The sequence below is a fragment of the Rhinichthys klamathensis genome, unplaced genomic scaffold, assembly GCF_029890125.1.
Source record: "Rhinichthys klamathensis goyatoka isolate OS25496 unplaced genomic scaffold, OSU_Roscu_1.1 h1tg000110l_1, whole genome shotgun sequence".
In the NCBI taxonomy this organism is placed as follows: domain Eukaryota; kingdom Metazoa; phylum Chordata; class Actinopteri; order Cypriniformes; family Leuciscidae; genus Rhinichthys; species Rhinichthys klamathensis.
Genome location: NW_026606648.1, coordinates 1,395,867 through 1,408,973, shown reverse-complemented (window position 1 = coordinate 1,408,973; position 13,107 = coordinate 1,395,867). Strand labels below are relative to the sequence as shown.

General features: G+C 34.5%; 1 protein-coding gene across 1 annotated transcript in view; it reads left to right on the top strand.

Moving 5' to 3' along the window:
* Positions 1–8,241: 8,241 nt before the first annotated feature.
* Positions 8,242–13,107, top strand: part of dok6 (docking protein 6) — a 70,702-nt gene continuing 65,836 nt past the window's right edge. Inside the window, exon 1 of the mRNA XM_056254097.1 lies at positions 8,242–8,521. Within this exon, the coding sequence (XP_056110072.1) occupies positions 8,456–8,521 (66 nt within the window). The 5' untranslated portion in view covers positions 8,242–8,455. The remainder of the gene's footprint in view (positions 8,522–13,107) is intronic.

Genomic DNA, 13,107 nt, shown 5'->3' with positions numbered 1-13,107 from the left:
GATTCTTTTAAAGCACATAAAACCATACCAAAATATGTGTACAGCATCAGTGCAGCCTTAAACTTATAATTTTCTTTTAATATTTATTTAGAATTTGATGTGTTATCAAGTATATAAAAATATTCAAAACATTAAAGGAAGAATTCATGTTCATAAATTAAAATTATGTCATCATCTTACCATCATGTCCTTTTAAATCCATTTTAAATCCACAATTTTTCAATTGCTCTTTTTCATGAGATTACAGTGAATAAGGACTGAAACTGAAAAATCTTGCAATTGTGACTAAAATCAGTATTACAAGAACGAGAGTTTTACAGTAGTGGCCAAAAGTGATGGAAAATCACTTGGAAAATTGACATTCAATTATCAAAATGTTCACCCTTTACTGAAATATTATAAAAACTGGTTAAAGATTTTTTTAAGCATATTGTTGTGCTTGAAGTCAGTTGTTTAATCTGTGATAACACAATAAAACATGTCAAATTGTGCAGACTTACAAAAAATTATGAACATGCAAAAAAAAAAGACAGAACCAACGTGTGTAGTCAATGTACTATATGCTTTTTCCTGTGAGATTTTTTTGTTTTTCTGTGTTTTTCTGATTTTGTTTTGTTTTGCGTAGTAAAATAAAACCTGTAGCTGTTTTTGCCAAATAATTTCATCAGATAAATAGCTTAACCAAGTCTTCCCTCATATTTAAAATATTAAATTAATATATTTGACGTAAATACGTTTAATCGAACTTGTAGGGTCATTAATAACAAATATCCCCTCAGGACATTATTTGTTCCCCACTACTGTACATTTTATTATAATAGTTCTAATTTAGTCACTTTCAACACATCATTATAAACTCTGAGTCATGTTTAAAAAAAAAAAAAAAATCTAAGTACAAACTGAAGTCAAGACATATTCTGCTATAAACAAAATTAACAAAATAATAACCAAGCCAATTTCATCCACTTTTTTCATCCACAGTTGAGAATGCACCATCCAGCCTAAGAGAATAATTGATCAACTATAAAAGAATTGACGTCATAAGTGCCCTGTCCTTGGCTTAAACACAGTGCGCCCTGATTGTTTGTTGAATACAAGGTGAGTAGAGGATGCAGACAATTGATGAATTCTTGATTCTTATCTGAGGCCCATGAGGACCAAACTCTCCACATCAGGCCCAGCAGAACAAAACAGCCCAGCATCATCCTTAACAAAGGACAGCAGAGAAACAAGATCTAGCAGTTATCCACATCACACCACCTGCAAAACGTTTGCCTGTGATGACGTCAGACACCCAAACTGAGAACAGCAGAACTTGTGTGTGATAGAGAATGATGCCGGTAAGTGGTTTTCTATAATTAGCACAGGCATTGCAGCATTAATACCCTGATGGTTTATTCTTGCATGACTTATTTTGATGACCAATTTTGAAGCCTTACTGTTTTAATTCATAATTGATTCCAGTCTTCAAAACAATTCATTAGCCAGAGCATTGTTAATTGCATATAAATATTTATGACTCCAAAAAAGCAAACAAATTGTGTCTCTGGAGAGGGTTGTTTTATTGAAATGACATTGCACTCTCTGAACACTCTCTGTACTCAGTTACACTGCTCCAGTGTTGCCTAAATAGAGTTTGGATTTTTATTTCAAGGTCAAAAATTAATGTGCAAAGGAAACCAATGTAATCATTGTTATGCTGGATTTCATAACTGTGCATATTGTAATTCTGGATCAAATCTGCATACACACATACTGTAATTCTGCATAAAATCTGCATATACACACATACTGTAATTTTGGATAAAATCTGCATACACACATACTGTAATTCTGCATAAAATCTGCAAACGATTTCATGCAGAAATCCTGATTCATCAAAAGGTTGACATGTTGTTTTTAGTGTGCATATATGCACATGTGGACAAATTTTAGTGGATGAAGCTCATTGTCACATGAACATAACTTCAGTAGTTTTATTTATTTCCTTTCAGATTGATTAGCTCTTATATTGAGATATTTCACACAAACCAATATCATCTGCAATACTATTATTGTTTTTAAATATTTTGAATTATTCAAAGTTTGTGTTTTTGTCATTTTATTAGTTATTATTTTTGTAAAAAAAATCTATATAGACATTTAATATCTTCAATAAGTCGTTCAATGATTCAATAAGTCGTTTTCAATTTTAGTTTTAGCTATCAGTCATTCTAATGTAATTTAAGTTTAACTGACTTTTCAGGAATCATAAGGCAGCAACTTTTTTTACAGTGTAACTAAAATAAAATAAGTTTATATTTTATTTCAGTTAAGGTTTATTTAATTTCAAATAAAGCATATATATATATATATATATGCTTTATTTGAAATTAAATAAAATATAAAATAAAATATAAAGGTTGTCATATATATATATATATATATATATGTTTTAGTTTTAGTTAACAATGATAACCCTGTGGTAGCCTACATTTTGCTCATGGTTCTGAAAACCAGGATCAGGAAACATTTCACGAAAGAAAAATGACAATTCTATTTTCAAATATTTTCTTTTGTAAGAGACTCAAGTATATAAAGTAAGCATCCAAATGAAAGCATATGAAATTTCCTCAGATATAAATAGTCAGGTGATCCAAGGGAAGGACTGACATTTTGGCAGGAGCTCAGCTTAATGACCATGTGACAAGTACTGGCATGCACTAACTGGACCCTTAGGTTTCTTACTACATGCATCAAATGTAACATTGCCATCTAATGGACAATAGCTGCTGTGACAGCTGACAGTGCATGTGTTTGTCACCTCAGTCATGTTTCTAGAGCACAGGAGATATTTTGATGATTTATGATATTTTGATTTAAGAATTTCTCACCAGCTAATGTTAATAGCCAAAAGCAGCAGGTATTTATTTATTGCCAAAGTTCATATTAAAGAATAATCTTTAAAGTCGATATGAAACGGAAGTTGCGAAAGTATTTTCTTCCCTATTGTGACCTGAGTTGTGATGTGATCTGAGTGAAACAGCTTCTCGAAACAAGAAAAATTTTTGCGCAGGACTTGATCTTCTCCATCGGGAATTGATTGGATTGTCGGATTGTTGTGGTTTGCTATTGCTGTGATGTCATGTGAGTGACAGGTTGTCCCGCCCTCGCGCCAGTGAACACATCATCAGAGAAGAGAAGAGATGTCACTGCTAGAGGAAGTTAAGTTAAAGTTATTTTGATTAAAGTTTACGAGGGCACGTTAATTAAGAAAAAATAATTATGGGAAAAGATAAAATCCTGTATAATATGCAATAGTTAATTAAAAACAAGAATTGCCCATTTTGATTTCATGGTGATTTCAAAGGAATAGTTCACCCAAAAAGGAACATTCTGTCATCATTTACTCACCCCCATGTTGTTCCAAACCTGTATGAGTTTCTTTCTTCTGATGAACACAAAAGAAGATATTTTGAAGAATGCAGACAGTTGATTGTAGCCATTGACTTCCATAGTATTTTTTTTTTTTTCATATGGAAGTCAATGGTGTCCAGCAAGTCCGGTCTTACTCTGGTTTTGCCCACAGTCCAAAGACATGCAGGTTAGGTGAATTGAACAGTCAAATTTTTTTTTGCCTGTATGTGTGTGAGAGCCCTGTGATGGACTGGCCATCTGTCCAGGGAGCTTTCTTCTGCCTCTGGCCTTACAAGAAACTGGAATAGGTTCCAGCCCTATGACTTGGAAAGGTCATATAAGGAATAGAAAGAGAGAGAACCATTCGATGGCCTTCATTTACAGCAAGAAATCGTTTTATCGTAAAAAATAAAATACTAGATGTTGAATGAAAATAGTCATCTGTTTAGAATGTGCTTTCAGCTGAGTTATCAAGCATGATCAAACATGCAGTGGCAGCGAGATTGTGACACTTCACATGCACAGTGTGTATTTGTGTTCATGTGTGAATGAGTGTGACAGTTAGAAGTGTGACAAGGCACACATTTTTTGACAATAAATCTCAATATAGCACAGCCAGCCTGTGATTAATAGTTTGGAGTTCACACTTCACACACGGCACAATGAAATGTGTGAAGTTTATTCCAGTGGAAGGCTTTGTTCCATCTTCGAGTGAACACTTTATTGTCACCTTCAGTGACAGCAGCTCTCAGACTCCTCATGCCCGGTACGCATTGTACGATTTTGGACTGTCCCAGACGAAAGATGACCAATCAATTTCTGTGGCTGTGGCTCCTAAACGGTTGTCCTACGTCGTACAGTGAGAGAGGTTCAACAATGGCTGTGTCACGGTCTTGCGACCAAAGATAGCCTGATAGTGTCAGAAATTTGGCATGATCATCTCGGTGTGTTTGCTGCTACGACCTACGTCTACTGAGTAGTTAATACAAATGCAACACGAAATGGCAGAATGATCAACGCGACATGGCGCTAAAACTTAAAACTACCTCAAGCTACATTTGCAAAACTCGCATCCCAAGTTGGCTTCTTTTCCCTGGCCATGGCCGCGTCCATATTCTCCTCTTTCGCTTCCTCCTCTTTTTTTCAAAACCACAACTGCCAAAGTGTGATTCATCTATTTGTTTACCACTAGTGCATGCTGATTATGTTTTATTCTTCTATACTAACTGGCGTCATAGCCTACGATTTAAGAGGTGTCATCATCGTACAGTCTAGTTTATTAGATCCATGTTGTACAGTGTGATTTGTAATGATCTTATATGATTGCTGAAACCACACAGTCTGTAGCAGGCATTATACATCAAGGGTTACATTGTGTAGAGCTTTCATTTATAGGTGAGTTATCTATGTCATCAGCACGGGTAAATTACTTCAAAGGCAGCTGGGCTGCTAAAGTATGTTACCTCAAAAGTGAAGGTCAAGGAAGCCCTCAAACCATTTCCTAACTGTTATGAATAAATCATAACCATGATACCAGACTCCTCAGGGTGGACGGTGGAGATTTCTTTTTTATGCATTACAGTAAGTGGAAGGCTTGCAAATAAAGTTGCTGCGAAAGGTACTTCATCTAAGGGTTGCGTGTCTGTTTAAAAAAAAGAAAGATGAAATGTTGGTTGTGAGACTTGAATGCAAAATGATCTGCTTTCTTAACACATAATGAATAACCTGTTTTGCTGAGGTCAAGGTATTGGTGCTTTATTCTACCAATATAACTCACTGGAGGTTCACCTGTTCAACTGCTCGTTAATGCAAATATCTAATCAGCCAATCACATGGCCGCCACTCAATGCATTTAGGCATGAAGACATGGTCAAGACCTGCTGACGTTCAAACTGAGCATCAGAATGGGGAAGAAAGGTGATTTAAGGGACTTTGAATGTGGCATGGGTGTTGACCCAGACGGATTTTCTAGGATTTACAAAGAATATCGAGTGAGCGGCAGTTCTGTGGGCGAAAATGCCTTGTTGATGCCAAGAGGAGAATGGCCAGACTGGTTCGAGCTAGAATTCGAATAACCACTCTTTACAACTGAGGTCTGCAGAAGAGCATCTCTGAACTCACAACACATTGAATCTTGAAGCAGAGATGAGCTACAGCAGCAGAAGACACACCGGGTGCCGCTCCTGTCAGCTAAGATCAGGAAACGGAGGCTACAATTCACACAGGCTCAACAAAATTGGAGAATAGAAGATTTAAAAACCGTCCCCTGGTCTGATGAGTGTCGATTTCTGCTACGACATTCAGATGGTATGGTTATAATTTGGAATAAACAGCATGAAAGCATGGATCCATCCTGCCTTGTATCAACGGTTCAGGTTGGTGCTGGTATGTAATGGTGTAGGATATTTTCTTGGCACACTTTGAGCCCTTTAGTACCAAGTGAGCATCGAACACCACAGCCTTATTGTTGCTGATCATGTCTATCCCTTTAACCACAGTGCGTCCATCTTCTGATGGCTACTTCCAGCAGGATAACACGCCATGTCACAAAGCTCAAATCATCTCGAAAGGGTTTCATGACAATGAGTTAACTATACTCAAATGGCCTCCAGAGTCGTCATGGATTTGCAGCCGCCAAATCTGTAGCAACTGCGTAATGCTATCATATCAATAAAATCTCTGAGGAATGTTTCCAGCACCATGTAGGAACTATTCCCTTAAGAATTAAGGAAGTTCTGAATTTGACTACCTCTAAAAAAAACAAATTTAATCTTGTAACAATCAAGTAGAAAGTACTTACATACTTTCCATACATGTTGGATCCATGTCAGTGCACACGTCTTATTCATCATTCTCAATAATATTTTTATATTTTTTAAGGTAATATATTATGCCACCTCAAAAAATGACTTCAATTCAGGAAGGTTAAGCATGTTCTTCGAGAGGTGTTTTCAAGTCATTGTATATGCATGAAATGTTTAATGTTTTATGAATGCTTAATGATTTAATTAAAAAATAATGTTTTATAATTCAATAATGGTTCAAAAAATGAGGGTCATGTCATTGGACAACTTTTGTTTCACTCATTGTCTCATATAAACTTCGGTGCATAGATAACATAGATTTGCAACATATTCTCTAGCTATGTTTATGTCTTTCATTTTAATGAAATGATTGAATGAATTTAATGTAATTTTCATGGCCAAGATGGTATAATGTTGTGCCTAAAAACAAATTAAACAAATGAAAAATGATAGCTCTCAAAATAACTCTCGTTCTTCTTCTTTCTACTATTTTTTTTTCACTTCAGTCTTAGTGGAATGGATGTATGACAAGACGGTAAGATAGACAGAGAGCCAAACTAATATATATATACTTTACTGAAAAGATCAAATTATGTGATCACCCATGTGGATTGTATGTCTGATCCATTTTACCATTTGACTTCAGTAATGTGAGAGATCTTTATTCACGTAACATCTTTCATTGTCATGAGAGATGCAGAAAACCCTCTCACACGTGTAACTGTGTCATCAACTGTATCAAATTGGTTTTGCCATTTTTCCACAGGCAGGGCGTCTCTATAAAGTAGGATTAAAGGAGGAGGCTTTTTCAGGCATTTTCAGCATTTGTGTCAGTGGAGGTTCAGCACGCTCTAATATAGCATCCCATCCATTTCTGTACTTTTTTTTCTCATTTGCTTTTGATCTGCTTTGATCTTTTAATCCCAAGGATCCAATCAACAAAACAAATCTCCCATCCACTAGTTATCACCACCCTTTTATAGTAGGATAATTCTCATATGAAAGTAAAACTGTATTTTGCTAATGAATAAAAATGTATTCTCTAAATGTTTAAAGATATCACATGTAGTTAGTTAGATTTAAATCAATAGCAGCACTTTTTTAATTACTTAATGTGTTATGCTTGAGGCATGCTTATAATAACATGCAACCTAGAAAACTCATATTTCACATAACATAAAAAAAATACTTTAAAATAATTTTTTATTTTCATATTTTGCTTACAGAAAATAAGGCCTGTTTTAGGATAATTAAGGATTTTTGCATTGTGACATTAGTTTCAATGCAGAATTCCCCCTCCCCGAATGAATGAATGAATGAATGAATGAATCAATCAATCAATGATTTTTGTGGAGCTTAAACATCACATAATTACATAAAATAAAATCACAAGGATTATGAATTAAAACAGAGTAATAGACTAGAAGCCTATAAAAAAATATATGATCAATAAGTTATGACAACATATGTTTTGACAATCAAAATAAGTTAAACAATAAAAAAAAAAATGTGTTACCGTATACAAGATTCAACTCATCTTACATTCAGTGTAATGTAAATTAAGTTGAAATGACTTCAACATCCAAGTTGATTGTACTTAAAAATTTAAGGCAATCTTTTTTCGCGTTTTAGATAGAGAACTGTTCTTGATCATAATCATCATAATGAATAAATTGTGGCCAAATTTTATGATTTTGTTTTTTCTTTAGTAGGCCTAAATTACCTTTTATACAGGTGTTCATTTTTGATATCCACATCAAAATGAAATTTCTTGTGCCTGTGTGACAGTGAAATAAAAAAAAAAGTCTTAGCTTATATGGCTTTATTATAATATAGGCTACAGCTGTTAAAATTTTGAAATCCACAGTAGAGAAAAATTCCTGTGCCTGTGTATGAAACTGAAATTTAACATCTTTCCAAAAAATCCTAATACTACTGAGTAAGTAAGTAAGTAAATAAATAAATGGTTCCATTTTACGCAAGTAGTTCACTGCATCCACCCCTCTGACAGCCCTCTCATGGTGCATTCCAGGAAGCTGCACTCTTCTTTACTGAATTAAATCATCTGACGCGCGCAGCGCGCTGTCTCCCTATTCTCGTGTGGAATGAGCCGTTCGAGCCGGTTCGGTTGCCCGAGCAGCAGCAACAGCAGCAGCGGCACTGAGGCACTGAGACACTGAGGCAGGTTGTTTGAGGACTGAATGTCGTGGTGACTTCTGAGGGGACTCGCAGCCGAGGACAGAGAGGCTGTTAGGATGGCTTCAAACTTCAACGATATAGTGAAGCAGGGTTACGTGAGGATTCGGAGTAAGAAATTGGGGGTGAGTATAGTCAATATCTGCTGGACGTTTCAGTGTAGTCAGTAATTTTGGGGTATCTATTTTAAAAAAGGGCTTTAAGGAGCGCGCGCTTATCAAGAACATATCAATAACATATCAATGTGCACGAGGAACTCCACTTTATGTTGTATTCTTAATAACCAGTTGTTTCATTTTCACCATATGTATTTATCATTCAGTGTATAGCCTATAGTTTAAATCCTGGTCTGATGTTATCTATCTGAACAAGTTGTATTCAATAGTCATTCATTGATCTATTGCTTGTGCTTTGAGAAATTATGGGTTGTTTAAACAAAACTTGTCACCTTGTTTTACCATAAACATAATATTTGCTTTAAGCATGATTATTTATTTATTCAAATATGGTTTATTTTTAAAGTTATAATTGCAATGACTGTTAAAAAGATTAAGTTTATGACATTTTAAAGAGTTAATCAGGAAACTGCTGTCTTCAGTAGTTTCTTTGCCTATGAGAAGATACATTTGTCAAGTCTACAGATGCAGCATCATCTGTTTATTGTCCTCCTGATTCTGCAGCTGTGAATAGAGTGAGTACTGTAGGTCATCAGGTCTGTGTGATACAGCAGGTGAAGTCATCCAACCAAGATTTCACTTTCTTATATGGTATGATATGATGAAATCTATGGTGATTAGTTTAATAGCAGTAAGGGGTTTAATGAGGATTTTACCGCTGAATAAGTATCTATTGAAGTTCATTGGCTAAAATTTATGATTTTTTTTTTAATATGTTTTGTGAATTGTTGCTATCTATGCAGTATACAATGCAATACGATATAAATTTCAAAATACAAGACAGTGCAGTGGAGTACATTATGCACAATATATATACACGTAGGCCTATATAGACAATAGTGTATATATTGTGTATAATATATATATTATACACAAAATTATAATACACAAATTTATATACAAGTATATAATTGTAACTTTCAATGCTTAATTTTGTTCAGTCTGTGGTGTTAAAAGGTCGCATTAGCAATTAAAGAAAAAAACACGTAAGCAAAACATGGTCAGGTCAAAGTGTCTGAATAATTTTTTGGTCCCAAATTTTTATAAATTTGACTGGTAATCCACTATATGAATAATTTTTGGGTATGTCACCGTTTATTTTATTTTGCTATCCTCACCTACATAAATTAACTATAGTGTCTTGCACCCACTAGTAAAAAAATATCAAATTATATCTGGTGTCTGAATAATTTTCTTTATAGAATAAATGAAGAAATGTATATATCATTTCTGTATTTATTATTGATTTATTTTACTTAAAAATAAGGGTAAAGTATGTGGTAACAGTTTTTATTCTGCTACTATATTGTATATTGTTTACGTAATTAATCTAATATATTATTATACTGTAAATTCAATTCAAATTTATTTGTATAGCGGTTTTCACAATACATATGGTTTCAAAGCAGCTTTACAGAAAGTGCATTTCAGAAATGTACATAGAAAAATACAGTTAGTTAATCATGTATTAATTTAGGGCATAACATATCGCCGGCGTTGAGTCGTCTCTTCACAGTCGTTTAAATAAATTAACAAATAATGAACATTGTTTTTGTCTTAAGTTTGAGACCTCTATTTTAGCAATAAAACATAAATACTTAGTTCTATTCCATATTTAGTTCTATTTGATGTCTCAGGGATGTTTGACCAAGATGGTTTGTTTTTGCCCCTAGACATGGGATACGAGACATGAGATAAAGTGTATTTCCACAGATATTGCTTCCATAGTGTGGGCTTACTCTAAATGCATTTTTTGAAGAAGCAGCTTCATATTGCTTTTTGATTTTTATTGGTCACATATAAACTTACCAGCTACATTTCAGATTCAAATACAGTGGTCACATCTCATTGAAACTAAAATAAAGGAAACTGCTCAGTATTGCTACATCTACTGCATTGTTCTTGCTTGTAGAGCATAGAATTAGCATCTAATAGTACTGTGAGAAAAAATATATAATCTCATTATTTTTCCATTATGTGCGGTACATCTTTATGGCTGCATTTGCCATTAATTGGACAGAATGAATGTTTAAAAAAAGTGTAAAAGCGGGTTAGTAAAGTTGCTTTGATATCCATGTAAAATATTAATTTACAGTTCAACGCACCTGACATTAACTGACCTTCTCACATTGACACCATGCCCTTTGAACTCATGGTCTTCTGCACCTTTGGCATTTTCCCATTTGACACACATCTGTGTAATAACCTTTATCTATTATATAAATATTAGTATACATGTTGATGATAACCTTCTGATAGAAAACAGCAGAAAAGTAAGGTTTAAAATGCTTTTACTCATATTCAAAAAGCCTCTATTACTGGTCTTTATCAGCCATTTGTATCTATTTGAGTGGAATCTGATCATTGGATAAAATATGCTGATGAAACGGGCAGCTGCTCTTTTGAAGACTGCTTTAAAGGGAAGGACTACTTGTCTCATCAGTGCTGGCACAGTCTTTTTTTTTAGTGCGAGTATCATGTTTTGAACAACAGGATCAGCTTAGGGTTTCCCTCTGATCTCTCTCCCTCTCTCTCTCTCTCTGTTCCTCTTGTTTTCCCTCTCCTCTCTTTCTCAATCTTCTGAGACCTAGAAATGTAATGCAAATTAAAAAACGAAATGGGGTAAAAAGGTAAAAATTAAGTCACTTTTTCAACACTTTCCACAAATAAGGTACGAAATAGGGCCTGACAAAAAAAAAATTCTGTCTCTTTCAGTAAGGACATGCTTAACCTCTAGAAAATGTTGATCGTACAACCACAGGAGGTCAATATTATACAAGCTGTGTTATTTTCTATTTACTTTAATCATCTAAATTAAGCTGTCACTCAGTAGGGGTGAGCTGGGACCAAATATTTGTTTGATTATATATATATATATATATATATATATATTGCAATAACAATGGTTGAATGCTTGAACTTGACGAATTCAGATTTCACTGCTTGAGTGTCACAATTTAAAGTATTTTTTAATGAGTATTTTTTAATATACAATAGCATTCAAAAGTTGAACTGTTACAACTGTAAGATGTTTTAATGTTTTTGAAATAAGTCTGTTAGCTCACCAAGGCTGCATTTATTTAATCAAAAGTAAAAACATTAATAATGTGAAATATTATTACCATTTAAAATAGCAGTTTTCTATTTTAATCTATTTTAAAATAATAATTTATTAATGTGATGGCAACGCTGAGTTCTTTTAGTCTTTAGTGTCACATGATCTTTCAGAAATAAATTTAATATGCTGATTTGGTGCTCAAGAAATATTTTAATGATATTAATAATAATTAAACAATAATATTTGTTATTATGATCAATGTTGAAAACAGTTGTGCTGCTTAATTATTCTGTGGAAACCTTATACATTTTTTGTCAGGATTCTTTGATGAATAGAAAGTTAAAAAGAACAGCATTTATTAAAAATATAAATATAAATGTCCTTATTGTAATTTTTGATCAATTTAATGCATCCTTGCTGAATAAATGTATTACTTTCTTTAAAAAAAAAATCTTAGATGGGATGGCCAAAATCACTGTTTTAAGGGGGTTTCAGACATTTAGGCCTGGTTTCACAGACCGGGTTTAGATTAAAGGTTCTCTAAGCGATCCTGGGTGACGTCACTTCTTGTTGACGTTCGAACTATTGTCAAACAAAACGGAGGCTAGCTAGACCCTCCCTCCTCCTCATCCGCACACTAACCCCCCAAACCACACCCCCAAACCCTTCTTGTCGGTCATTGGCTGGAACAGTTTGTTATGTTTTGGGGAGCGGGTCGCTGCAGTTTGTTTTTGGTGCTGTTTGTGAAGCATGGGCTGTCTACAGAGATCGCGTTTCTTTACAGTGTGTTCAGGGGACAGGCAGCCAGCGGATAGTGAGGAGATGTTTGCTGTATGTGACAAAAAATGTTTTGGCCTAAAAAACACATGACATCGCTTAGAGCACCTTTAAGCAAGGATTATGCCTTAGTTAAAATGGGTAATTTAAGTAGCTTTTATAAATGTTTATCTTGAGACAAAACAATGGCATTGACAGATTTTAAGATGTGTCAGTGCAATTGCTTTCAAGACAACTCAAACATGCATTTTAGTTTGAGACTAGGCTTAAGCCTTGTCTGTGGAACCGGGCATTAAAGGAATCACTTTGAAATTAATTTTTGGTATGTTTTAGCTTACCGGTACCTCAAGGGCATCCAAGATGTAGGTGTCTTTGTTTCCGCGGTAGTTTCAATTTTGATATTTTTAGGTCAAACCGTTCTTGTCTGTCAGTCATATAATGCAGGTCTATGGTAACTTCCTCAAAGAGCATGCACAGAGAAGTCCAAATTAAACATGATTTAATGACTCGTAAATGTATGTACACATTGATGGCCTAAGACACGAAACGAGCGGTTTGTGTGAGAAAACGAACAGTATTTATATCGTTTTTACCTCTTGTAACAAGCCACGTCCAAGTCATCTGAGGATGCGGGCGCTTCGGTCTGCGCAAGCGCCGGAAAGCGCCGGAAGTGATCTGATCTCTCGCGCTTGTACGTCAC